Here is a 25,934-nt window from a genome sequence, read left to right as displayed (position 1 = left end):
TCTTTCCCTCTCCTTCCCTTCCCTCTTTCCTGACGAAGCAACCGTGGGTTGCGAAAGCTCATATATAATATATATATCTCCCTCCCCCGCCCTTTTCCCCCATTCAAAGTAATGCACTACGTCTTACAATGGTTACATATGTTGAATGCTGGTGACAAGTACTTTCACACTTTATCAATATGCAGTAGTGTGTACTCCTGATAATTCTTGTGCAGATTTTTCGTGTGTTATAAAAGAAAGCAAACGTGTCATGCCACAGGGAGCAGCTGTGCAGGTTGCCGGCTGGTAGGGGCAGCGGTGAACACTTAAGCCAGACTAGCAGTGAAAGGTTACTGTGCCTGAGCATGTGCCAACGTTACCTCTAACCTGTCTAGCAGACATCATCCCACATTCATATTTGAAAATATATCGAGTATTCGTGCCTCTTCTCCCCCCATATTATCCTGAATGATTGGAAGTATACTGTAATTCAAATTGTGTGTGGCATTTGTATGTCCGTGTTGCATTCACATGCTAAATGTATTACCTTACCCTGAGTAACCTTGTTGATTAACTGATAGTGAACCTGTAGTAAACAGAGTGAACTGAACAATAAAGCTAGAATCTGTGTTTCCTTTCTAGAGAGTAACGTTCTCATACCGAAATCAGATTGTTAACTTCTATTTTTCATATTTTTTTTTATTTCATGTTTTGTTTCTTTAGTTTATGGATCTATGCTAAAATTTTAATTTGGATGCCAGATATCACTGCACAATTTGCCTTTTTTCCGTTCAAGAGCAAAATTGTGACACTTATTTCTACAGCTTCATGTTGTTCTGCCTTTGGAGTTTCACTGGACAACTGCCAGTGTACACAAGTTGCACATTGTTTCACATTCATAAATTAAAAAAAATGTTTAAAATGCAGGCATATTTTTATATATACATGCTTAAAAAATAAAGCCATAGTTACAGTGGATAAGTAAGTTGTGTAGTTGGAACCTTCAGCTTTCCTGGGAATAAGGGAAGAGGAGAGAAAATTGTGAGAAGGAAGATATTTAATTTTTAATACTTTGGTCCCCTGCAACTTGGGCAGAATAGGGGAACTTAATTTTTGACAGCTATCGTGTTGACAATGGCAGCATAGGATTTATTTTAAATTTATTGTGCTGGCCAGTACTGGCCATCTGTCCATCGTAATTGATAGTGTTACATAGGGTGTCATATGAACAGTTTTTTAAAACACGTTCTACAAATGACTGTATGTACTTGTGTGTACTGCTTAATACTGATTTGGCATATTAAATTTAAAGTGAATCTTACGCAGCTAATGTTGGCATTTACACCTTAAAAATGTAGTTACTAAACAGAAATGTGAGAAAGCAGAGATCAATGTCTGAGAACACTACATGAAATAGAATGCTTGCAGGAAGTGGCATACTTACTTTTCCACACATTGTTTATGCCATTTGAAGGAAATGATTCCATATTTGCAATTGCTTCTCGGCCCCTTTTTCTGTATACTTTAGTGAAGCTTGTTAGGAGGGAGGGGGGGGGGGCGGTATTTGCCAATTTCTTTTCTTCTGTAAAGTCATTTCTTTTCTGTACTCTCTCTCTCTCTCTCTCTCTCTCTCTCTCTCTCTCTCTCTCTCTCTCTCTCTCTCTCTCTATCTATCCCCCCCCCCCCCCACCTTGTACTTCTCACAGTAACGAGATGTCATTACAAGCAGTGCACATAAATTTTAAATGAGCATTTAAGGCACCAATATCTCAAAGAATGTGTTATCTGTGTTTGATCTCCTGGTAGGTTTGTCAAACGTGAAAACTACAGTTTGGGGTAAACAGCCTTGAGAATTCTGTATGATGAGCGTTGTGTGTGTGTCTGTCTGTCTAAATGAAGGTAATTTAGATTAAAATAGTATATAATGTATTATGTTATTAGAGTTAAAAATAAAGTTGGCTTGTTGATTTAAGTGTCAGAAAAGAGCTAGGAGAATAGGTTTTGCAATAAGCAGAATGTAATGGTGGTAGCAAAATTCGGGCTCCATCCTTGTTGCATGTAAAAGTGGAGCCTGCCGGTTGTCTTGCAGCGGGAGAAGGGCAGCGCAAGTGTTCCTGTGGTAAATGGTGTCGACCAGAGCCCTCTCCAGTTGGCGTCGTCCTACAACTCCGTTAAGTGCATCATGGGTTCAGTTGCTCGCAGTGGCAGTGGTGCTCAGGAGGAACGTACAGTCTCCACTACCTCTGCTGCAACGAAAGGTCAGTAGCTTTGTAATTATGAATGTCCAGTGGTGTAGTAGCTTGGACGTGGCCTTAATAGTATATAGTTGTTTTAAAATGTGAGAAATTGCTGGTTTCTGACTCACTACTTCATGTATGTGCAGGAAATGACGCAGTGTTGAAACGATCAGTGGGGGCAGAAGCTGCGAAATCTGGTGTAGCAATACATAACAATTACCCAATGCAGATGCAACATTTAAGTGTCCTATCATTACCACCAAATACCTGGATTGCTACGTCTCTTGGATCAGGTAATATATTTATTACATTTGTAATAAAATTATTAGTTGTTTTGCTACTGATTTTAATGGATATTTGAGTTATTCTGTTGCTTTGACAGGAGGATAAGTCATCTGTGAGTAGTTGGAACTGAATTTTTCTCATACCACTGATACAAGATTCCCTGTTCATATTCATTTGTTCTTTGTTACGTGTGGAGATCTTACCTATATGTGAAGGATTTAGCTTAGATTGATATGACAGTTAATTTGAATGGTCGATACCGTAGCTGCTTCTTCTGAAATTGTTGAGAGTCTAGCGTATGACCATTTTAACTAAGTGTTAACTACTATGACAACAAATGGTATCAAATAAGTGGTCACACTTACTATGGCAGGTGCAACATGTGCTGGGTGGTGATAGGTGGTTTCATTATAGCTTGTAATTGTTACTACATTAGACTGTACATTAAAATTGAATGAACTGTGATATGGTTTTGGAGTATGTTAATTGAAAAGCTCTCATTGGTTTTTGGCAATTATCTTCATGCTGAGAAACATATATGACAATCGGAGATTTTTCAACAGAAACCAAATGAATTTCATGAAAGTAGTAACATATGGATAAGAAACCACATGCAGACAATAAAACTAAGACTAGCAGAAAGTATTAATATATCCAGGGTGTTACACTGCAGAAGCTGACTCTTCAAATTTCATACTTTATTGGTAAAAATGGGCAGCTGAAGCCTGACAAATTTCATGTAAAATTTGTTTGTAGTTCAAAATTTAAATCATTTGAGTGGGGGATTTGTCATTCTTGAAAAATGTTACTTTAAAAGATGCAGGGTGATCTGATGCCTAATGACCAATACTTTTCCTGGAATAGTTGTTTTGACAGAGCCAACTTTAAACACTGGGAAGGCAACAGTTTAGGTAAATTTGTGAAATATTCATTTGTAGTGAAATGGTTGTGGTGTGGTATGGAACTAGGAATTATTGAGGAATATTTTTTCAAAACCAGGGTCAACTAACTCGCTGCTTCTACATTCGTGTATCATGAGACATTTGTGCAGTTAAGGGTACATGGTGGAAAAGATTCATATTTCCATGTCCTTTTCAATTTGCAGATGGTACACAGGCAATACACACTGCAAGCCCTAATTTCAGTTATTTAACTAATTTGATAATTGAGATGGCTAGAAGAAAAGTAGTGTGACAAAATTGAGTATTTTGAGGTATGTGCACCATGTTGTAGTGGATGGACCACTTTGTTGGCAAAAGAGATGTAAGTGCATTCAGTGATTTGAACTGCTTTGTAGCCATTATTAAAAGAGCAATTCATGTCACTAGATCCAAATGTTTTGTAAATTGTTGTACTAAGGTGTTTTGATGCATTAGTCTTTCCCATATTAGAAGCTGTTTTTGCATTCAAAGCATTAAAATAAAAAAATGAAAGGAGATGAACATATTAAGAACAAAGATGATACACATGCCAGGATATTCAGGAAAAATTTGGGAATTTTTCATTGTTTTAGTTTTTAGTTAAAAATTCTAATTTTGATTGGTAAGAAGCGTTACTGTAACAAAGAATTTTACCTTAGCCCACTACTGTTGAACAATACTGCAGCAGTGAAACGCAAACAAGAGTTGCCAAGAAAATGTGCCATTGCCATTTACAACAATGAACACACACACACACACACACACACACACACACACACACACACACACACACACACAAACACACACACACACCAAAATGTAACAATAGCTTTAAGATAGACTATTCAGTATGTTGTAACAACAGACTGCGTTTGATGAGCAAGATGTCACAACTGTTTGCTTTTCAAACAGGTCACAGAGAAGATATTGCGATTGCTAGTTTTAGAAGTGGTAATTCCAATGCAAATTACCTTTTTCCAAGATCCATTGTTACATATGAGAATGTCTGACGAATTTTTTAAATAAAGGAGCATTTGACCTGCATAAAAAAATTCAACACATTGAGGACAAGCCACTTCAAAAATTTTGTGTCCAGAAGACCAGCTTATGCTATTATTTAAAACTTTTGTGTCTGGCATATCCTAAAGAGTAACACGCTCTAAAAAAGACCAGAAAGGGTTCCCTCGTAGCTACACCATTTGTTCATTAAACAATGAACTATTTCTGTTTGTGTGTTCACACTACTTAACAGTGATTTTGCTACTAGCTGACTACATCACATGTCCTATGCTCTGAATATCTGCTGTCATTGGCTGGCGAGATGATGCGAGATGAGGAGAGGTATGATTGGCTGACCAAAGCGGATCACAATCTCAGTTTCAAAGCTTCAGGAGCTACTGTGCTGTATTTGGTGGAATTCGTATTTACACTTCCATAGTACAAAAATACACAGTGTACATGTTGGTGCACATGAAAGATCTTTGCGAAAATTCTTTCTTTTTTTGCTGGGTTTCATTTCCTAACATGCTGGGATGTTATAAGCCAACTCCAAGGGAAAGTATATTGTTAATTAACATGGAAAAAATATGTTTACATTGGTCTCTGTCAGTCCTTATTGAAGAATAAGTAGAGTGCTTTGGCCGAAAGCTCAGTGTGTAACAAGTCATTTCAGTGTGCCTGTCTACAACTCTTTAGTGATTATCAATCTATCCTTGTAAAATTTGTTGATATTCAAACATGGACTTTGTATTGTTTGATATGACTATATTTATTTGCAATGTAATATTATAGAAACTGCTGTCAGTTACAAACTGTCCATGTTTGCTTCAACCATTTTGTTTACAACAGTCTTCTCTGGTATCATTGTCACTTCAAAATAATAATTATAAATATAAAAGTGCCTTTCACAGGATGTCATTTAAAGGAGATTTGTGTCAGATAACCATAAATTTCAAATTGTATTCACTGTCGGAGAAATTTAATAGTTATAAGATTAGAACATGCCTGGTAGGTCATTTTTGCAGTGTCCAATCAAAGTGCAACTCTTAAAATGAACCATTGGTGCGTTTTTGGACAAAATTTTGAAGCATCATCCTGTATTCAAAACTATTTTAACCTGATTCTATCAGCCAGTGTTACAAATTAGTCTGTTAATAGCAATCAGCTGATAGTGTGTGTGTGTGTGTGTGTGTGTGTGTGTGTGTGTGTGTGTGTGTGTGTGTGGTATAGTATGAAATGTCTTCACCAAACAGTATTGTATATTAGGGACAAACAGTGTGAAGTGTGCCTTTTTAAACAAATTGGTCTTACATCCAGGAGGATGGAAGCTCCTGATTAAAGTTCCCCATGGTTTTCATGAATTACTTCAGGCGAACACTGGAACGGTACCTACTGTAGGGCTATAGCCAAACTGTCACATTCTTAACAAACATAAATCTTATGTATGTAAATGTGTATGTATGACTTATGTATTTTCATTCTTAAACTGTAATACCATGAAATGTCCAGTATATTTGTAAAAGTGATCTGCAGATTACTACTACTACTACTACTACTACTACTACTACTACTGAGTCAATGTACTTGCTATACTGATTCCTTTTTTAAATTCACTAAAAAACAATTTATTTAGGAATCGCCCACTTCAATTCTTCTTCCTTGAGAATAAACATGTTAATGGAGGTAAGGCATGTATGAATTTGTAGATATGATTTCTAACCATATTCTTTCCCAGCATTATAACTTTTTTTCTTACATTCACAGAATTTTCGTAATTTGCAGATCAAGATAGGCAACTGAATTGAAATTACTCATCTGACACTGCTAAAAACTTCACTTACAAGTAATGTATAGTGCAATGTTAATTTGTTTTCCATTTTACTAATTAAAAAACTGAGTTTTGCTAGACGTTCTACAGTCATACAATCATTTCTTGCAGCTTTTCTTTATTCACAACAAACATTCTGTCTTCTAGTGGCGTGTGTTCTTGCCTGTTGGTAGCAGTTTCTCAGGAAAAGAATATGCTGAGAAGTCGGTCTACTGTGGCAACTCCAGGTGCTGGATGTATCTCTGAACTTTGTTCCTCTGCTCCCCTTTTTCAACCAATTACTATGGAAATTTACAAGTAACTGCTAATGCAGTCAATTTTGACCTTCCACTTTCTAGCTTTAATGAATAATATTGATCTTAAAAATTTGTTTTTGTCTGGAAGAATGTGTGATTTGAAAGCCATTGTTAGTTCTAAAATTTCAGATGCCATATTGTCCTAAATTTACTGCTTAATTGTGTGTTTTCATACTGTCCTGAACACAGAGTAATGCAACAGAGCATAATAACCTTCAACAATACTTGCAGTACATGCATAATTCACATAACACAGAAATGTGTGGTGAACAAATATCTCAAATAACTGCAGCTACCTCTTGATCAACAATGGTTTTGTGTCAATCCAAACAGTAGTTTCACAACCTTCTGATGTAAAATATTTGTGTGAATGACATCAGAGGAACTCAGTTAAGATGATGCAACATATGTCCTTAAGATTCAAGAAGAGAATGTAGTGATCATATCTGAGGGCAACTTGACAAGTGAAAAGCCCCCAACCCCGCTCTGTAGTTAGCAACATTTGACTCGACAGTGTCATGCGTTAACCTCACTGTAATTCTAAGACTTTTGCTATGTTGGTTAGTGAATGATTCAGTTCAAATAAAATTTCAGAGCATTTTATCACCACATTCTTTATATGCACCTAAGAAAAAATGAGATAAGCAACTTGGTTTTTGTAATGTGAAGGGTCTGCAACTGCAGTATTCTGCAAGAATTACAGAGGGTAAATTATGTAAGAAATGGATATGTATTTACAGCTAAGTTTTTGTTCAAGCTATTTACTTGAAAAATGTTAAAGGACAGCAAGAAAGTTGTTGCGATTTGTCAAGACTCAACATATGTTGAACATCAGCCATGGCTCAGAATTTGCTGTCAACTATAAAGCTATTAAAATACTACAAAATTTTTGCCTGTTAAGTACATCAGTTGATAAGACACACACTCAGGAATGTTTGGACATTCAAAAACCAGATGTCAGTCTTTTTGAAGTGGAAGAAGATTGTGGCCCACATAGTAACAAAGGAGGAGATGTTAGTCGGTCCCTATTAACCAGATTAAGCTGTGGAAACATTCCTTTGTGGCTACAGTAAAGGGATTCAAGCTAAACTGATTCAGGAAAGTTTGATACCACTGTTGACACGGTATTCCTGAATGTCAGGAAGTGAATTCACAGTTACTGTGATGTCTGAAACACAAAATGAAGATGAAAAAGAAAGAACCTTTCAAAGTTTTCAGGAAGCTCCTCTCAGGCAAGTGCTAAAACAATTAAGTGCATTTAAAGTTGTGGTTTTGAACTGTTGGGCTTTTGGTATCCTGAGCTAGCTCAGAGATTTTCACCTTTGTGGGCTGGTAAAAGGAAGTGAGTGAGTGAATCAGTTTTTGTTGGATGACGGGGTTGTGGAGGCAGTACAAAAACAGATGTGCACAATGCCACAAAGTTTCTTCCAGCATAGTTTTAGGAAGCTTGTTATTTGCGATGATACGGTCTCGGTAGAAAGTTTGAAATGCCGTAATACATTCGTTGGCCACAGTGTGTTGATCAGTAATGAAATTATCTTTCTACGCACCTTTCCACTGCTGAAATCTGACAGAGCATTCCACATAATTGAAATATTAAATTACTTATTGGTAGCTTTAAGCACACCTATAAGTAACAACCATCTAAAATATGGTCCTGAAAATAAAGGAACTTGTACTCAACAAAGTTGTTGATTACTACTGCTTGTGATTATGTACGACAGGTGTCTAACAATGTCAATATTTACGTCTGTTTCAGAGCAAGTGGGGCGAGTGTTCCAGGGCAGTAAGGATTTCCCTTCAGATATAAAGGTGTGTTAAGTAGTTGAAAATAATTTTAATTCTTCTGTTTCAAGTAAAGGTTTTGAGTGAAGAATGGAAACGTTTCCACCACATTCACGAGTTAAATGTATATTTAGTGAAAACTTGTCCCTTTATGTGCAGGCTAAATCTCTTGATGAGAATGGTAATGCAGTGAATCGACTGGAGTCTGGACAAAGCAATGAACGGAAGAGCAAAACTCGAAGAACTAAGGTAATCTATCATAAAAACATTACAGTGTTTTGAAATGTGGTTTGTCCATAGTACTTTCTACTAGGAATCCAATCCTCTTGTGGATGTTAACGATAATGTGATACAAACGTAACAGAAACACACATGGAAGTACAGGTACACACACACACACACACACACACACACACACACACACACACACACACACACACACACACAGAGAGAGAGAGAGAGAGAGAGAGAGAGAGAGAGAGAGAGAGAGAGAGAGGGGGGGGGGGGATTTTTACTTAACCATTGCACTGCTCTGGCTGTGTTACTGCATAGTGGTGCTACTCTGCCTGGGTGCCGTGGACACGTTTATGTGCACCTTTGATCCTTCAGTCAGGTACTCTAGACATGTATATGGGTGCATCTTGCTGCTACCTTTGTGCTGCCTACATATTAACACAGTCAGCTGCTTGGACCTCTGTGTGCCTTGGATGCATTAATGTGTGAGACGTTTACTGGCCAAGAAGCCATGTTTCCGCCCTGAGTGCTAAGCAGCTTTGTCATTTTGCCTGTGTGCATTTGCTGCTGTGATGTTACTGTTTTCATCTTCATTTTTACTGCATTGATGGCATGCTGTTGTGATTGTACAGAGGAAAAAAGCATGAAGATGGTGATGGGCAATTATACTTTCCCTGGTGTCAAAGGATGAAAGTAGAGTACCAGAAGACTCCACATCAATATTGCTGCAATAATGTTGCTGGAGAGACTAGTTGCAAGCTAATAAAAGTTTAGTGAAAACAAAAATAATTAAAATTTTTAGTTACTTCATGATTACATCTTCTGACACAACACGAAAAAGGTTTTGCTAAATGTGTGCAATGCCTTTAAAAGCAGTAATTCTTTCCATCAAAAAAATTGTAATTACATCTATATCTCGTCGATAGACAAAGTTTAGAGTATTAATAATACAAGAATATTGGTACTTCTTCGCATGCTATAATTCGCAAAATGCCTCATTTTGATGTCTTGAAGCATTTATGAAATACAGTATAACCATGCTTCTACGTTCCCAGAATTGACGTTTTCGCGTTGTTTATGACATTTTTATCGATCCCGCCAAATTTCCTGTGCCCACAATATTAATTTGCACCTGATTTTTTTTCGCCAACATATAATTTTCCTGCAATTTACGCGTTACGAAAAAATGTTTATGGAGGAAATATGATGATGGCATGATGTATGCCATCCAGTATTATTTACAAATTTTAAGTGGTTAAGTTTCTTGACACCAGGGCACTCTATTCATTTATGTATGTATATTTTATGTTGTTACAAAAACAAACCACGAGTGATAGTTTGTGTGTTTGTCTGGCTTTCTACATAACTGATCAGGCTTGTAGATAGACAATAAAAACACAGTCTCACACTCTCACAGTCTCACACTCTCACAGTCTCACACTCTCACAGTCTCACACTCTCACAGTCTCACACTCTCACAGTCTCACACTCTCACAGTCTCACACTCTCACAGTCTCACACTCTCACAGTCTCACACTCTCACAGTCTCACACTCTCACAGTCTCACACTCTCACAGTCTCACACTCTCACAGTCTCACACTCTCACAGTCTCACACTCTCACAGTCTCACACTCTCACAGTCTCACACTCTCACAGTCTCACACTCTCACAGTCTCACACTCTCACAGTCTCACACTCTCACAGTCTCACACACAGTCTCACACTCTCACAGTCTCACAGTCTCACAGTCTCACAGTCTCACACTCTCACAGTCTCACACTCTCACAGTCTCACACTCTCACAGTCTCACACTCTCACAGTCTCACAGTCTCACACTCTCACAGTCTCACACTCTCACAGTCTCACACTCTCACAGTCTCACACTCTCACAGTCTCACACTCTCACAGTCTCACACTCTCACAGTCTCACACTCTCACAGTCTCACACTCTCACAGTCTCACACTCTCACAGTCTCACACTCTCACAGTCTCACACTCTCACAGTCTCACACTCTCACAGTCTCACACTCTCACAGTCTCACACTCTCACAGTCTCACACTCTCACAGTCTCACACTCTCACAGTCTCACACTCTCACAGTCTCACACTCTCACAGTCTCACACTCTCACAGTCTCACACTCTCACAGTCTCACACTCTCACAGTCTCACACTCTCACAGTCTCACACTCTCACAGTCTCACACTCTCACAGTCTCACACTCTCACAGTCTCACACTCTCACAGTCTCACACTCTCACAGTCTCACACTCTCACAGTCTCACACTCTCACAGTCTCACACTCTCACAGTCTCACACTCTCACAGTCTCACACTCTCACAGTCTCACACTCTCACAGTCTCACACTCTCACAGTCTCACACTCTCACAGTCTCACACTCTCACAGTCTCACACTCTCACACTCTCACACTCTCACACTCTCACACTCTCACACTCTCACACTCTCACACTCTCACACTCTCACACTCTCACACTCTCACACTCTCACACTCTCACAGTCTCACAGTCTCACAGTCTCACAGTCTCACAGTCTCACACTCTCACAGTCTCACAGTCTCACAGTCTCACACTCTCACAGTCTCACACTCTCACAGTCTCACAGTCTCACACTCTCACAGTCTCACACTCTCACAGTCTCACACACTCACAGTCTCATCAAGCTTTCGCAATCCACGGTTGCTTCATCAGGAAAGAGGGAAAGACGAAAGGATGTGGGTTTTAAGGGATAGGTAAGGAGTAATTCCAATCACAGGAGCGGAGAGACTTAACTTTGGGGGGTGGGGGGATAATTGTACACTCGCGCGCGCGCGCGCGCACACATCCATCCATCCATCCATCCATCCATCCATCCATCCATCCATCCATCCATCCATCCATCCATCCATCCATCCATCCATCCATCCATCCATCCATCCATCCATCCATCCATCCATCCATCCATCCATCCATCCATCCATCCATCCATCCATCCATCCATCCATCCATCCATCCATCCATCCATCCATCCATCCATCCATCCATCCATCCATCCATCCATCCATCCATCCATCCATCCATCCATCCATCCATCCATCCATCCATCCATCCATCCATCCATCCATCCATCCATCCATCCATCCATCCATCCATCCATCCATCCATCCATCCATCCATCCATCCATCCATCCATCCATCCATCCATCCATCCATCCATCCATCCATCCATCCATCCATCCATCCATCCATCCATCCATCCATCCATCCATCCATCCATCCATCCATCCATCCATCCATCCATCCATCCATCCATCCATCCATCCATCCATCCATCCATCCATCCATCCATCCATCCATCCATCCATCCATCCATCCGCGCGCGCACCCACACACACAATCATTGTGTGTCTGTATTTGTGTGTCTGTATTTGTGTGTCTGTATTTGTGTGTCTGTATTTGTGTGTCTGTATTTGTGTGTCTGTATTTGTGTGTCTGTATTTGTGTGTCTGTGTGTGTGTGTCTGTATTTGTGTGTCTGTGTGTGTGTGTCTGTATTTGTGTGTCTGTGTGTGTGTGTGTGTGTGTGTGTGTGTACACCTGTCCCTTTTCCCCCCTAAGGTAAGTCTTTCCGCTCCCGGGATTGGGGTTTGGAATGACTCCTTTCCCTGTCCCTTAAAACCCACATCCTATCGTCTTTCCCTCTCCTTCCCTCTTTCCTGATGAAGCAACCGTAACACACGCGAGACAGATTGTTTGTGTGTTTTTATTGTCTATCTACCAGCACTTTCCTGTTTGGTAAGTCACAGCATCTTTTTTAAATATATTTTTTTCCCATATTGTGTATTACCTGTGCAAAATTTTTTATATATTATTCAGTGCTCCACGTGATTGCATGCAGCAGTGCTCTACTTCACTGTATGCAGCATAATAACTAAGGACAAATAAAGAAAAGGAACTTAGCCATTTATCGAGTTAAGATATCTTACTGTAAGACGTGAAACAATAAATTTTTTTGCCAAGTAGTATTCGAGCGGTATCAACTGGTAGATCAATCCTGTCTTTCAGTTATGACAGTTACGATTACATGTACACTATGTGATCAAAAGAATCCAGGACACCTGGCTGAAAATGACTTAAAAGTTCGTGGTGACATCCATCAGTAATACTTGAATTCAATATGGTGTTGGCCCACCCTAAGCCTTGATGACAGCTTCCACACTCTCAGGCATATGTTCAATTGGGTGCTGGCAGGTTTCTTGAGACCTAGCACAGTCGGCATTCCAAATGATGGATTCAGGTCAGGAACTTTGTGCAGGTCAGTCCGTTATAGGGGATGTTATTGTCATGTACCGCTCCGCCACAGCCTGTGCATTATGAGCAGGTGCTAGATTGTGCTGAATATGCGATTGCCATTCCCGATTGCTCAACAGTGGGAAGCAAGAAGGTGCTTAAAAAACATCAATGTAGGCCTGTGCAGTGATAGTGCCACGCAAAACAATAAGGGGTGCAAGGCCCCTCCATGAAAACCATGACCACACCTCAACCTCCGAATTTTACTGTTGGCACTACACATGCTGGCAGATGACGTTCACCGAGCATTTTGCCATACCCACACCCTGCCATCGTATCGCCACATTGTGTGTATCGTTACTCGTCACTCCACACAACATTTTTTCCACTGTTCAGTCGTCTAATGTTTATGCTCTTACGCCAAGTGAGGCATTGTTTGGAGTTTACCGGTGTGATGTGTGGCTTATGAGCAGTCCACTCAACCATGAAAATCAGTTTTTCTCACCTCCCATCTACCTGACGTAGTACTTGCAGTGCAATCCTGATTGCAATGTGGAAATCCCTGTGTGGTGACTGGATAGATATCTGCCTATTACACATTACGACCCCCTTCAACTGTGGGTTCTCTCTGTCAGTTGATAGACGGTCAGCCTGTGCGCTTTTGTGCTGTACATGTCCCTTCAAGTTTCCACTTCACTATCCCATCGGAAACAATGGACCCTAGGGATGTTTAGGAGTTTGTAAAAATCATGTACAGACATGTGACACAAGTGACTCCCAATCACCTAACCATGTTCAAAGTCCGTGAGTTTCGCGGAGCGCTCCATTCTGCTCTCATGATGTCTAATGACTACTGAAGTTGCTGATCAGGAGTACCTGGCAGTAGATGGCAGCACAATGCACCCAGTATGAAAAACGTATATTTTGGGGTGTCCGGAGACTTTTGATCATAGTATAGGTCATCAGATTTATGAAAGAACACTCCTTAGGCTACTGAGGTGCATACAAGTGACAGCTTGCTTTTCTTATAGTCTTCTAAAATTCTACTAAAAACTCCAGTGATAGTGTACTACTTACGTGTAAAACAATATTGACGTACCTTTGTGTTTGTTTATGCAGTGATTTATTGTGAAAAACTTAACTGGTTAGGGAAACTGTGTTTACTTTGTATCGGCAATAGCAAAACCCAGAACAGCAGACAAAATGACCACATTCAGTGCTCCAGGAATATCGAGCACAGGAGAGCCAGACCTTGTGGCAAAACCAGTACCCAGAGGATAGTCAAAAGTGTGTCGCAGTGCAGGTAGCAGGATAGAGTGACGACATAGCCACACTCAGCAGAAAATGCAGCAAGTTCGTAGAAGTCATAGGGCCAACCAAGTGTCAGTAAAGGCAAGCATAATTGTCTAAAAAAACCTGCTGGATCATAGATTCATCACCTGGTGAGAGGAAGGAGTTGAAGCAAACACTAATTTTTGTGTGGGAGAAGGGTTTGTTAATACATAGTGAGAGGGAGAAGGAAAGGGGGGGGGGGTGGCACATACAACAACACGACAGACTCTGTCTAAAGACACATGCAGTAAGAAAAAAAGGAAGGTAAAAAACATTTTTTATAGGTATTGACTTCTAATTTTGTTTTACATCTGCAAGACAATGCTTTAGGCAGTTTTACTAATTATAGCTGGATGAAAATAACAGAATGACAGCTAGTTGTTTTAACAGCAGCTGCCATAGCATTAATGTGCCATAGGAAGACACAACAGGAATTCCAGGTTGGAACACCAGCAACATGAAGGAAGCATAGATGGCTACTCGCAGTAAAGATGACAGGTCGAGTTGCAGATAGACACAATGAAAAGTGTGTTACACACATTGCTTTCCGCCAAAGCATTCTTCAGAAAAGAAACCCCACCACACACACACACACACACACACACACACACACACACACACACACACACACACACACACACACACACACTCTTTGCACAAGCAGGCACTCCTCGTGCAGACATGACCTCTTCAATTATGGAGTGGGATGTCTGTGGACTCATTGCAGGTGGTACGAACAGGCAATCTTCTGAAGTACTTTTGAACACAGTTTTCTGAAAAATGTTCGTAGACAGCTAGCTCACATGCAGTTGAAATATTTAGACCTTATCTATGGTTTCAGTATAGAGATAGGAGTTAGTGATTATGGTGGTTACTTAAGTTAATAAAGCCATCACAAAGACCAGTGAAGGATTTTTGGTAGAAAGTGCATAGATGATGAGGATGATGATGATGATGATGGTGATGATGATGATGATGATGATGATACCATACCACTTGAACAATGAATGGTCATCATTTAATTACAATATGATAGACATAGAGGAATTAAAGGTAGAACCCTTTGTGAATGGTGCTCTGTAGAAGTATTTGCCAAGGATGTGGATTACTGATGGAAAAGATCCACTGTGGTTTAATAACAAAATACGGGAAATTCTGAGGAAGTCGAGACTGTTGTACTGTTGGATCAATAAATAGCGCAAAAATTCATGTGTATGAATGATGCACGAAGCATAAAACTACCACCATTGCCAGGTCTGGATAGAATATCAATTAAGTTTTACAGTGTGTATGCTACAGTTGTCCCCCTACTTAGCTAACATTTACCAGTGCAAAGTTTCAAGCGACTTAAAAAAAAGAAAAAGTGATGCTTGTGTATAATAAAGAGGAATGGACCCACAAAATTCCAGACCAATATCATTAGCATCAGTTTGCTGCAGTATTCAACATATTCTCAGTTGGGAATAACAACTTTCCTGAGAAGGAAAATCGTGTCCACAAATCGGTAAAGTTTTAGAAGTTATTGCTCATGTGAAACTCGGCGCTCCATTTCTTGCACTGTATCCTGCAAACCTTCAACTGCAACGGGCAGATTCTGCATTGCTAGATTTCCGGAAAGATGTTGGCACAGTGTTACACTGCAGACTGTTAATGATAGTACAAGCATATGAAATAAGTTCCCAGATATGTCATGGCTCAGACAACTTAAGTAATAGAATCCAGTACATTGTCCTCAGTGGCGAGTGTTTATTGGAGACAAGGGATCATCACTAGAGGAACAGGAAGTGTGGTAGGACCACTATTATTTTGGATACATATAAATGATCTGATGGACAGGGTGAGCACCAATCTGTGGCTTGTTGATGCTGTGTTGTACAGGAAGGTGGTGTTAGGTTGATTGCATGAGTGTACAAGATGACTTCGGCAAAATTTATAGTAGATGTGATGAATGGCAGCTTGTCCTTAAGCGTAGAAAATGTAAGTTAATGCGAATGAGTAGGAAAAAGTCCCATAATATTCAGATACAGCATTCATTACATCTCTCATGATAGTCATGTTCATCAACTATCTGCATGTAACGTAAAGCTATATGAAATGGAACAAATGTGTAGGGACAGTAGTAGGGAAGGCAAATGGTTTATTTGGAGAAGATTAGGAAAGAGGGCTCATTTGTAAAGGAGATTGCATATAGAACACTAGTGTGACCGATTCATGTGTGTTAAGGATCCTCCATCAGGTCAGATTAAGGGAAGACATTGAAGCAATTCAGAGACGGTCTGCTAGATGGTACTACCAGAGAAACTATGGCTTTTCTGGACTTACATAGACAATTGTTTTTGTACCACTCTGTTCGTGATTGGAACACAAAAGGAAATGACTAGTAGTGGTACGAGACACACCCTGCACACGGTGGGTTGCATAGTATGTACGCAGATGTAGAAAACTGGAAACAGTAATGTTATTGAAGACTGATGAATACATGGGAGGAAAAAGAAAAATGTAGTCACACGGATTGTTGATGAACAAAGATCTAATGAAAATAACATTTAATCCCCCTCCCCCAAACATCACTATAGTAAGAAGTTGGTCAAACAGAAATGAAGTTGTGAAGGGTGATGAGATGTGAGGACAGATTGGAGGAAACATTCTCATTTATAGAATTTAGGGGCACATTTTTGGTGGCAGGATCCAAATAACCCTGCAGTATTGCACACACATGGATATATTTATCGTGCTGTAGATATACTCAGATCTACTGCTACTTAATACTAGAGGCAATTTGAAAGCGGGCAATCCTCCATGTGGCAAAACTGTAGCATGTGAAATTTCTTTGGGAGTAAGGAATTTTAACCTTAGTTGGTGCTGACTTGGCCCAAATCGGACACAAACTGCCCTGTGAAAAAGGAAGCGTGGTGAGTGACAGTGTGTTTGGATCCTCAGTAATAACTTGATATGAGTAAATAATAATAATAATAATAATAATAATAATAATAATAATAATAATAATAATAATAAGCAATGGAAAAAACAGATGCCTATAAATATCTAGGATACAGACAAAAAATAGGAATAGATAATACAAATATTAAAGAAGAATTAAAAGAAAAATATAGACAAAGACTAACAAAAATATTGAAAACAGAATTGACAGCAAGAAACAAAATAAAAGATATAAATACTTATGCTATACCAATATTGACCTACTCCTTTGGAGTAGTGAAATTGAGTAACACAGACCTAAATAACTCAATACACTTACACGATCACAATGCCACAAATATAGAATACATCACATACATTCAGCAACAGAAATATTCACATTAAGCAGAAAGGAAGGAGGAAGGGGGTTTATCGACATAAAAAACCTACTGAGCTACTGAAGCACGACTCGCGCACGGTACTCACAGCTTTACTTCTGCCAGTACCTCGTTTCCTACCTTCCAAACTTTACAGAAGCTCTCCTGCGAAACTTGCAGAACTAGCACTCCTGAAAGAAAGGATATTGTGGAGACATGGCTTAGCCACAGCCTGGGGAATGTTTCCAGAATGAGATTTTCACTCTGCAGCGGAGTGTGCGCTGATATGAAACTTCCTGGCAGATTAAAACTGTGTGGCCGACAGAGACTGGAACTCGGGACCTTTGCCTTTCGCGGGCAAGTGCTCTACAATCTAATCTTCAGCATTCTTTTGTAGCACCACATTTCGAAAGCTTCTATTCTCTTCTTGCACAAACTATTTATCGTCCATGATTCACTTCCATACATGACTAAACTCCATACAAATACTTCCAGAAACGACTTCCTGACACTTAAATCTATACTCGATGTTAACAAACTTCTCTTCTTCAGAAACGCTTTCCTTGCCATTGCCAGCCTACATTTTATATCCTCTCTGCTTCGACCATCATCAGTTATTTTGCTCCCCAAATAGCAAAACTCCTTTACTACTTTAAGTGTCTCAATTCCTAATCTAATTCCCTCAGTATCACCCGACTTAATTCGACTACATTCCATTATCCTCGTTTTGCTTTTGTTGATGGTCATCTTACATCCTCCTTTCAAGACACTATCCATTCCATTCAACTGCTCTTCCAAGTTCTTTGCTGCCTCTGTCAGAATTACAATGTCATCGATGAACCTCAAAGTTTTTATTTCTTCTCCATGGATTTTAATATCTACTCCGAACTTTTCTTTTGTTTCCTTTACTGCTTGCTCAATATAGAGATTGAATAACATCGGGGAGAGGCTACAACCCTGTCTCACTCCTTTCCCAACCACTGCTTCCCTTTCATGCCCCTCGACTCTTATGACTGCCATCTGGTTTCTGTACAAATTGTAAATAGCCTTTCGCTCCCTGTATTTTAACCCTGCCACCTTCAGAATTTGAAAGAGAGTATTCCAGTCAACATTGTCAAAAGCTTTCTCTAAGTCTACAAATGCTAGAAACGTAGGTTTGCCCTTCCTTAATCTAGCTTCTAAGATAAGTCGTAGGGTCAGTATTGCCTCACGTGTTCCAACATTTCTACGGAATCCAAACTGATCTTCCCCGAGGTTGGCTTCTACTAGTTTTTCCCTTCGTCTGTAAATAATTAGAGTTAGTATTTTGCAGCTATGGCTTATTAAACTTATTGTTTGGTAATTTTCACATCTGTCAACACCTGCTTTCTTTGGGATTGGAATTATTATATTCTTCTTGAAGTCTGAGGGTGTTTCGCCTTTTTCAAAGATCTTGCTCACCAGATGGCCGTCAGTAGTTCCAATGGAATGTTTCGACTCAGATCTTTCAGTGCTCTGTCAAACTCTTCACGCTGTATCGTATCTCCCATTTCATCTTCATCTACATCCTCTTCCATTTCCATAATACTGTCCTCAAGTACATTGCCCTTGTATAGATCCTCTATATACTCCTTCCACCTTTCTGCTTTCCCTTCTTTGGTTAGAACTGGGTTTCCATCTGAGCTCTTAATATTCATACAAGTGGTCCTCTTTTTATCCAAAGGTCTCTTTAATTTTCCTGTAGGCAGTATCTATCTTACCCCTAGGGAGATAAGCCTCTACATCCTTACATTTGTCCCCTAGCCATCTCTGCTTAGCCATTTTGCACTTCCTGTCGATCTCATTTTGAGACGTTTGTATTCCTTTTTGCCTGCTTCATTTACTGCATTTTTATATTTTCTCCTTTCATCAATTAAATTCAATATTTCTTTTGTTACCCAAGGATTTCTACTAGCCCTCGTATTTTTACCTACTTGATCCTCTGCTGCCTTCACTACTTCATCCCTCAAAGCTACCCATTCTTCTTCTATTGTATTTCTTTCCCCCATTCCTGTCAATTGCTTCCTTATGCTCTCCTTGAAACTCTTTTAGTTTATCCAGGTCCCATCTCCTTAAATTAGCACCTTTTTGTAGTTTCTTCAGTTTTAATCTACAGGTAATAACCAACAGATTGTGGTTAGTCCACATCTGCCCCTGGAAATGGTTCCTAAATCTCTGTCTTACCATTATATAATCTGTCTGAAACCTGTCAGTATCTCCAGGCTTCTTCCATGTATACAGCCTTTTTTTATGATTCTTGAACCAAGTGTAAGCTATGATTAAGTTGTGCTTTGTGCAAAATTCTACCAGGCGGCTTCCTCTTTCATTTCTTTGCCCCAGTCCATATTCCCTTTTCCTACACTCGAATTCCAGTCACCCATGACTATTAAATTTTCATCTCCCTTCACTATCTGAATAATTTATTTTATTTCATCATACATTTCTTCAATTTCTTCGTCATCTGGAGAGATAGTTTGCATATAAACTTGTACTACTGTAGTAGGTGTGGGCTTCGTATCTTATCTTGGCCACAATAATGCGTTCACTATGTTGTCTGTAGTAGCTTACCCGCATTCCTGTTTTCCTATTCATTATTAAACCTACTCCTGCATTACCCCTATTTGATTTTGTGTTTATAACCCTGTAGTCACCTGACCAGAAGTCTTGTTGCTCGTGCCACCGAACTTCACTAATTCCCGCTATATCTAACTTTAACCTATCCATTTCCCTTTTTAAATTTTCTAATCTACCTGCCCGATTAAGGGATCTGTCATTCCACGCTCTGATCCGTAGAACGCCAGTTTTCTTTCTCGTGATAACGACATCCTCTTGAGTAGTCCCCGCCTGGAGATCCGAATGGGGGACTATTTTACCTCCGGAATATTTTATTCAAGAGGATGCCATCATCATTTAATCATACAGTAAAGCTGCATGCCCTCGGGAAAAATTACGGCTGTAGTTTCCCCTTGCTTTCAGCCGTTCGCAGTACCAGCACAGCAAGGCTGTTTTGGTTATTGTTACAAGGCCAGATCAGTCAATCATCCAGACTGTTGCCCCTGCAACTACTGAAAAGGCTGCTGCCCCTCTTCAGGAACCACACGTTTGTCTGGCCTCTCAACAGATACCCCTCCGTTGTGGCTGCACCTACGGTACGGCTATCTGTATCGCTGAGGCACGTGAGGCACACAAGCCTCGCCACCAATGGCAAGGTCCATGGTTCATGGGGGGGTTGTGCTGATATACTTAATAATTAGTTCAAAGTCATTGGTTTTACATCATATTGTTTGATGCTTAATTGAAAGTACCATATTTATAGGTATGCTATCAACAAAACTGCAGAGATAGGCCATTCAGTCGTGCTGGTTATGACTATGGAATAAATATTGTATTTACTTAAGGGGAATTGGAGTGCCCTATATTGATAACGTTAACTTTCGTTAATGGATCATTCCGTGTCAAGTGTTCTAGTTATGAATGTGCTCCCAGCTTGACCATCTTCAAATTTGGTGCTTTTTATAATGTCTGTACCTGAGGGACCTACATGAAGTTCTGAAAAGCTCACCTGTAGCTTGGTTGAGGTATTGGAGCCATTTTTGTAAAGACCACTTTTTTGGAGACTTAGAGTCGCGAAGAAATTTTCAAGTTCGGCATGTCACTGTTCCTAATCTAAAAGAGGCAGCCCCTTGCTTCTGGACATAGTTGTAAAACTTTTTTGTGCTCAACGCACAAATGATGCAAGTAAAGTTCAGAAATCAATGCTTTTGGCATAATCTCGGTTCAAAGTGGGCAACAAATCGTGTTGCAACAAATGTACCCCACAGTTTAACAAGTCATAAGTATTGGGGAAAGGGAACTGTGTACTTGGTCTCTTGCCAAACTATTGTCTGTGGGGCTGATAGGTATGCCACAAATCGGGGCCCAGCTCGTGTGTTTAATTACTGTGCTACCATCTTATAAAGTGGCTAAAAATGTGTATGTACTAAATGACAGCAGTGTTGAGTCACACATCTCAAAACGGACACCACATTACATTCATTAACCACCAGTCAATAGAGGAAATTTCTAACAGAAATACTTATTTCCATTTTTGTCAATGGTGGCTATGCCACTACTACTGCATTGACTAGTAACCCCATTACTAAGGGGCAATGCCCTATAGTCAGGCAAGGTCAGTTACAGGTGGGTTTCTTTACTGCAGGTTCCCAAGCCTGAAAATGTGGGTGTCTAGCAGGTTCCAAAGCCTTGTTTGGGTTTCTTTATGGTTTCCAAACCATGATGCAGAATTCTTCAGTTGATAAATGCTTTAAATTTGTTGCTGACCTCCAAAACTATTATTTCTGGCAAACTATATACCTGACCTATCATTCATGGAGGTGGAAGTGGAATGGCTGAAATTATCCGTTGTTTTGGAATCCAGCATATGTCTCAACAGGCTAATGGAAACAGTTGAGAATTTCCATGAGAATGCAGTAAATTAATGAAGGCATCTTTTCCTTCATATGAAATGTCAGATACTTCCTATCCACCATTTTCCATCATAAATACAAGAACATGATGGTTCAGTATAATGGGAACATGGTTAGAAGTAACTTCAGCATTTTGGTCAGCATTTGCAGGATAATGTTTCATTAGATACGCTACGAATCTGAAGTTGATTTTCATCGATTGGCACAAAATTATGACGCGCTCTTGTCACAAGCAAGGTTACATCCAGCCTCAAAATGCTTTTCTTCGTTGGTTTTATCCAGCCTCAAAACGATTTCCTTCATTGGTTTTTTGTATCTTCAATAATTTCTTCCTGCTAAATGCTGAACTGTGCCCCCAATTCCATCACATGGTGATTTCCCAGGGCTTGTTCTGGAAAAAAGAAAGAAAGAAACATTCTGCAGTAATGCCAAAATCTTTTTGATGATGGCAGAGATTTAAGAAGTTCTTAAAATGTTTGTACCAGGTAGCAGAAGCGTCACTAAAATAATGAATATGCTTAATGTCGGTGAAAATTCACTTCAGGGATATGATCAAGTAAGTTAAAAACACATGCACTGCAACTGTATCATGTCAGGCAATCACTAATTATACAGTAGCTGATGCTTTTTTATTTCTTAATTATCATTGTAGTAAATGACAAATAGATGTAACATAGCTTGGCTATTTTCTCAATGAAATCCTTGACCTGCATCTTAGATAGTAAAAGAATAATTTACAATTTTCAGCAAAATCCATTAATTCAGTCGATTCTCCTGATTTGTAGCTGTCTTTAGTCAATTGCAACTGCTTGCTATGATTCTTTGCAATATAGTGGTGAGTAGAAAGGGCCAATCAGCTGTCATTTCTATGGTTTCAAGTGTATCTCATATCAGTGTGAATCCATTATTTAAACTAAATTGGATCCTCAGGATCAGTATCTGCAAAAACACTTTCCAAATATTCCTTTAGAGCTTACGTTGCTGGACTATTTCACAGCAGTGAAGCATGCAGCCTGTTTTTCCAAATTACAGTTTTACCCAGAAAAATTTTGTAGTGTTTCTTAATTGGACAGAGCGCGAACATTAGTTTCATGTTCTGATGATGTATTATGTGCACACTGAATGTGAATCAGCTGCACCTAAAGTCTCACACTATTTTGACCTTAATTCCCAAAATTTGGAGAATCTAATTCCCAGTCCATTTTTATTACAGTAAACAAACTTTTCTTTTAAGATGCTCAGTAACAAGTACTTGTGTTTGTGAACCTTTCCTCCATCTAGTCGAACAGGAATATAGTCCTTACTATCTGGACGAGTTCTTCCTCTTGCCTTCAGAACGTTTTTCCCCACATTTACCTGTGGGCTGTGCCAATATTCCCTGTTCAGCTTTTAATTTTCTAGCCCTTCTTACCATTTTTTCTGGAACACACAGTTTTTCTTTAGTTTTTTCTGATAGACTAGCTTTGGGGAACTAAGGTCAAAATTTGAATTTCCTCATTATGGTTTGAAATATGTAATTTTTCTGTCAATAGTTGGATCAGCTGACTGTAATCTAAACAAGTAAAGCATTGCTTGCATATGTATAGTGGCTCCAGTTCACTGGGATCAAATCCTCCAACTGCTGCAATTTTCTTATTTGTGCCTTCAGAGTGATGTATTTTTTGCTTTATGTGGCCTTTGGTTTCCCTTGCACTAATTTGTTGAAATTTTAACGGTGATTTGTTGAAATTTTAACGGTGATATTTCAACAGCTGTTAAGCTTGCATTCAAATTATGGGAAATATTATTCTCATCATCAATTGACTGAAGCATAACACCCATCTGCAAATGTTTCATTGTATCAAATTCTTTTCTGCAGGATGGGCATTTCAATGTTAATTGAGCGTAAACTTTTTGTAAAGTATGCGTTTTTCCCTACCAAAATGGTTGCAGCATAATCTTTGCAAAAATTCAAACATTCGTAGTAGTAAAGCATCACGATGGAAGCAAAGTTGAGGATTTTCAGTAGTGTGTACTCCATCGCGTAAACAATTTATGCTGTTATAATGAATGTTCTTTTACAGCTTTTAGTCCTTTTATGGCATGGGAATCAGCATTTCTTGCTCAACAAAATTAATAAGAATGCCATTAATATTCACAAAGAAGTTATGTAGCAGTTTTAGTGCAGTTAAATGTAGCAATTAACCTATCACAAACTAGCACAGTGGACTCTCATTCGGGGAGACAACAGTTCAGACCTGCGTCCCACCATCTTGATTTTGGTTTTCTCTGACTTTCCTAAATCGTTTCAGGTAAATGCATAGATAGTTCCTGTGAAAGGACAAAGCTGACTTCCCTCCCCCTTCCTTCCCTAATCCGATAGGATGAATGACGTCCCTGTTTGGCCCCCTCCTCTGAATCAACCAACTAGCCTATCACAGGCAAGTTTAAATTTTTATTACTCACCAAATAAACAGCATAGTGAATATTTAAACAATGAATACTTAATAGACAAAGTTTCATACTTTAGTTGAAATTTTTGCACCTTAGCCAGAGACCAAAATGGAAATATTTATTTCTAATTGAATGACATGGGCTCTGTTGATTGGATGTTAATGGATGGAATGTGGCAGGTTTCCATTTTGAGACCCATGAATTTAAACTTCGTGCAGTCAAATTTTTTAGCAAATTAACAGGACAGTAGCACAGTAATTAAACACACAAGCTAGGCCCTAATTTGTGAAACATCTAACAGCCACACAGACAGTAGTTTTGCAAAAGATCAGGTTCATAGATCCTTTAATCACTACTTATGCCTTGTGAAACTATGGGGGAAATTTGTGGCAATATGATTTATTGCCTACTTTGAACTGAGATAATTCCAAAGACATTGATTTCTGAACTTTACTTGCATTATCTATATTTAGAGTACAAGAAGTTGTACCACTGTGCCTTACAGATTTGGAACAGTGGCATGTGAAACTTGAAGATTTGTTACTTTTCAGTCTCCGAAAAAGTGGTCTTCACAAAAATGGCTCTAGTACCTCAATGAGCTTACAAGTGAACCTGAAACTGCAAAAGCTCACGAAGGTTCCTCAGGTACAGACTGTAAATTTCATCGGAATTTAAAATGGTTGAGCTGGGGGCACTATATATAGCCTTCAAAATGTTGTCAGTAACAGATGTGCTTTCCAAGCAGAGAGCTATCATTGGGTTTCTTTTGACAGAAAACCAGAGCACCGCAGATATTCATTGACACTTGCAGAATATCTGTGGTGACATGTCTGTGAACAAAAATATTGGGAGTCATTTGGGTATGGCGTCTTTTAATCATTGAAGCATAGTTGCACAAACTTATTGGCCAGCTGGTCACAGCTGTTGTAACTTCTGCAGTGTTGGAATGTGCCGTTGCTCTCATTACAGATGGTAGACTGATCATGATCTAACATCTTACTGTACAACTGGATGTCTCTGGTTTTAGTGCTGAAACAATTGTGCACCAGTTGGGATACTCAAAGGTATGTGCTCACTGGGATTGATTGCCCAATTAATAGAAGACCATAAAGAGCAATGAAGGATCGCCTGTTCAGAATTACTTGGATTGTTACAAGGCTAATTGTGACAATGTTTTATTTAACATCGTCACAGGCAATGAAAAATATTCCCTGGAAACAAAATGATAATCCATGGTGTGTCACAACACCTCTCCTCCCAGAGAAAAAGTTTAGAGTTGAACTCTCAGCTGGTAAAATAGTGACAGTCTTAAGGGACGCTGAAGGATTTATCTTGTTTGCCATCTTCCCTCATGGTGCAACAATCAGCTGTGAAGTGTATTGGCCTAACCTCAAGAAAGTGAACTGACTTTTTTGTGTTTGTCGCCGCAAAAAACCCAAAAGTCTCTTTCTCCGTGAAATTCAGGACCTCACCCAAGTCTGCAAACCCTAGAGCAGCTCACCAATTTCATTGGCCTGTTTTTTCTCATTCACGTTACAGTCC

General features: G+C 39.3%; 1 protein-coding gene across 6 annotated transcripts in view; it reads left to right on the top strand.

Moving 5' to 3' along the window:
• LOC126284672 (mucin-19) overlaps positions 1–25,934 on the top strand; it is a 518,756-nt gene that overhangs the window by 469,494 nt on the left and 23,328 nt on the right. For 4 of the 6 annotated variants that reach the window (XM_049983785.1, XM_049983781.1, XM_049983782.1 and 1 more), the window contains 4 exons: positions 2,069–2,237; positions 2,363–2,509; positions 8,304–8,356; positions 8,489–8,578. In XM_049983785.1, the coding sequence (XP_049839742.1) occupies positions 2,069–2,237; positions 2,363–2,509; positions 8,304–8,356; positions 8,489–8,578 (459 nt within the window). Of the gene's footprint in view, positions 1–2,044; positions 2,238–2,362; positions 2,510–8,303; positions 8,357–8,488; positions 8,579–25,934 lie in introns of all 6 variants that reach the window. The other 2 variants (XM_049983780.1, XM_049983784.1) reach the window with 1 other exon arrangement.

The sequence above is a fragment of the Schistocerca gregaria genome, chromosome 8 (assembly GCF_023897955.1).
Source record: "Schistocerca gregaria isolate iqSchGreg1 chromosome 8, iqSchGreg1.2, whole genome shotgun sequence".
In the NCBI taxonomy this organism is placed as follows: domain Eukaryota; kingdom Metazoa; phylum Arthropoda; class Insecta; order Orthoptera; family Acrididae; genus Schistocerca; species Schistocerca gregaria.
This window is presented reverse-complemented; position numbering and strand designations above follow the sequence as displayed.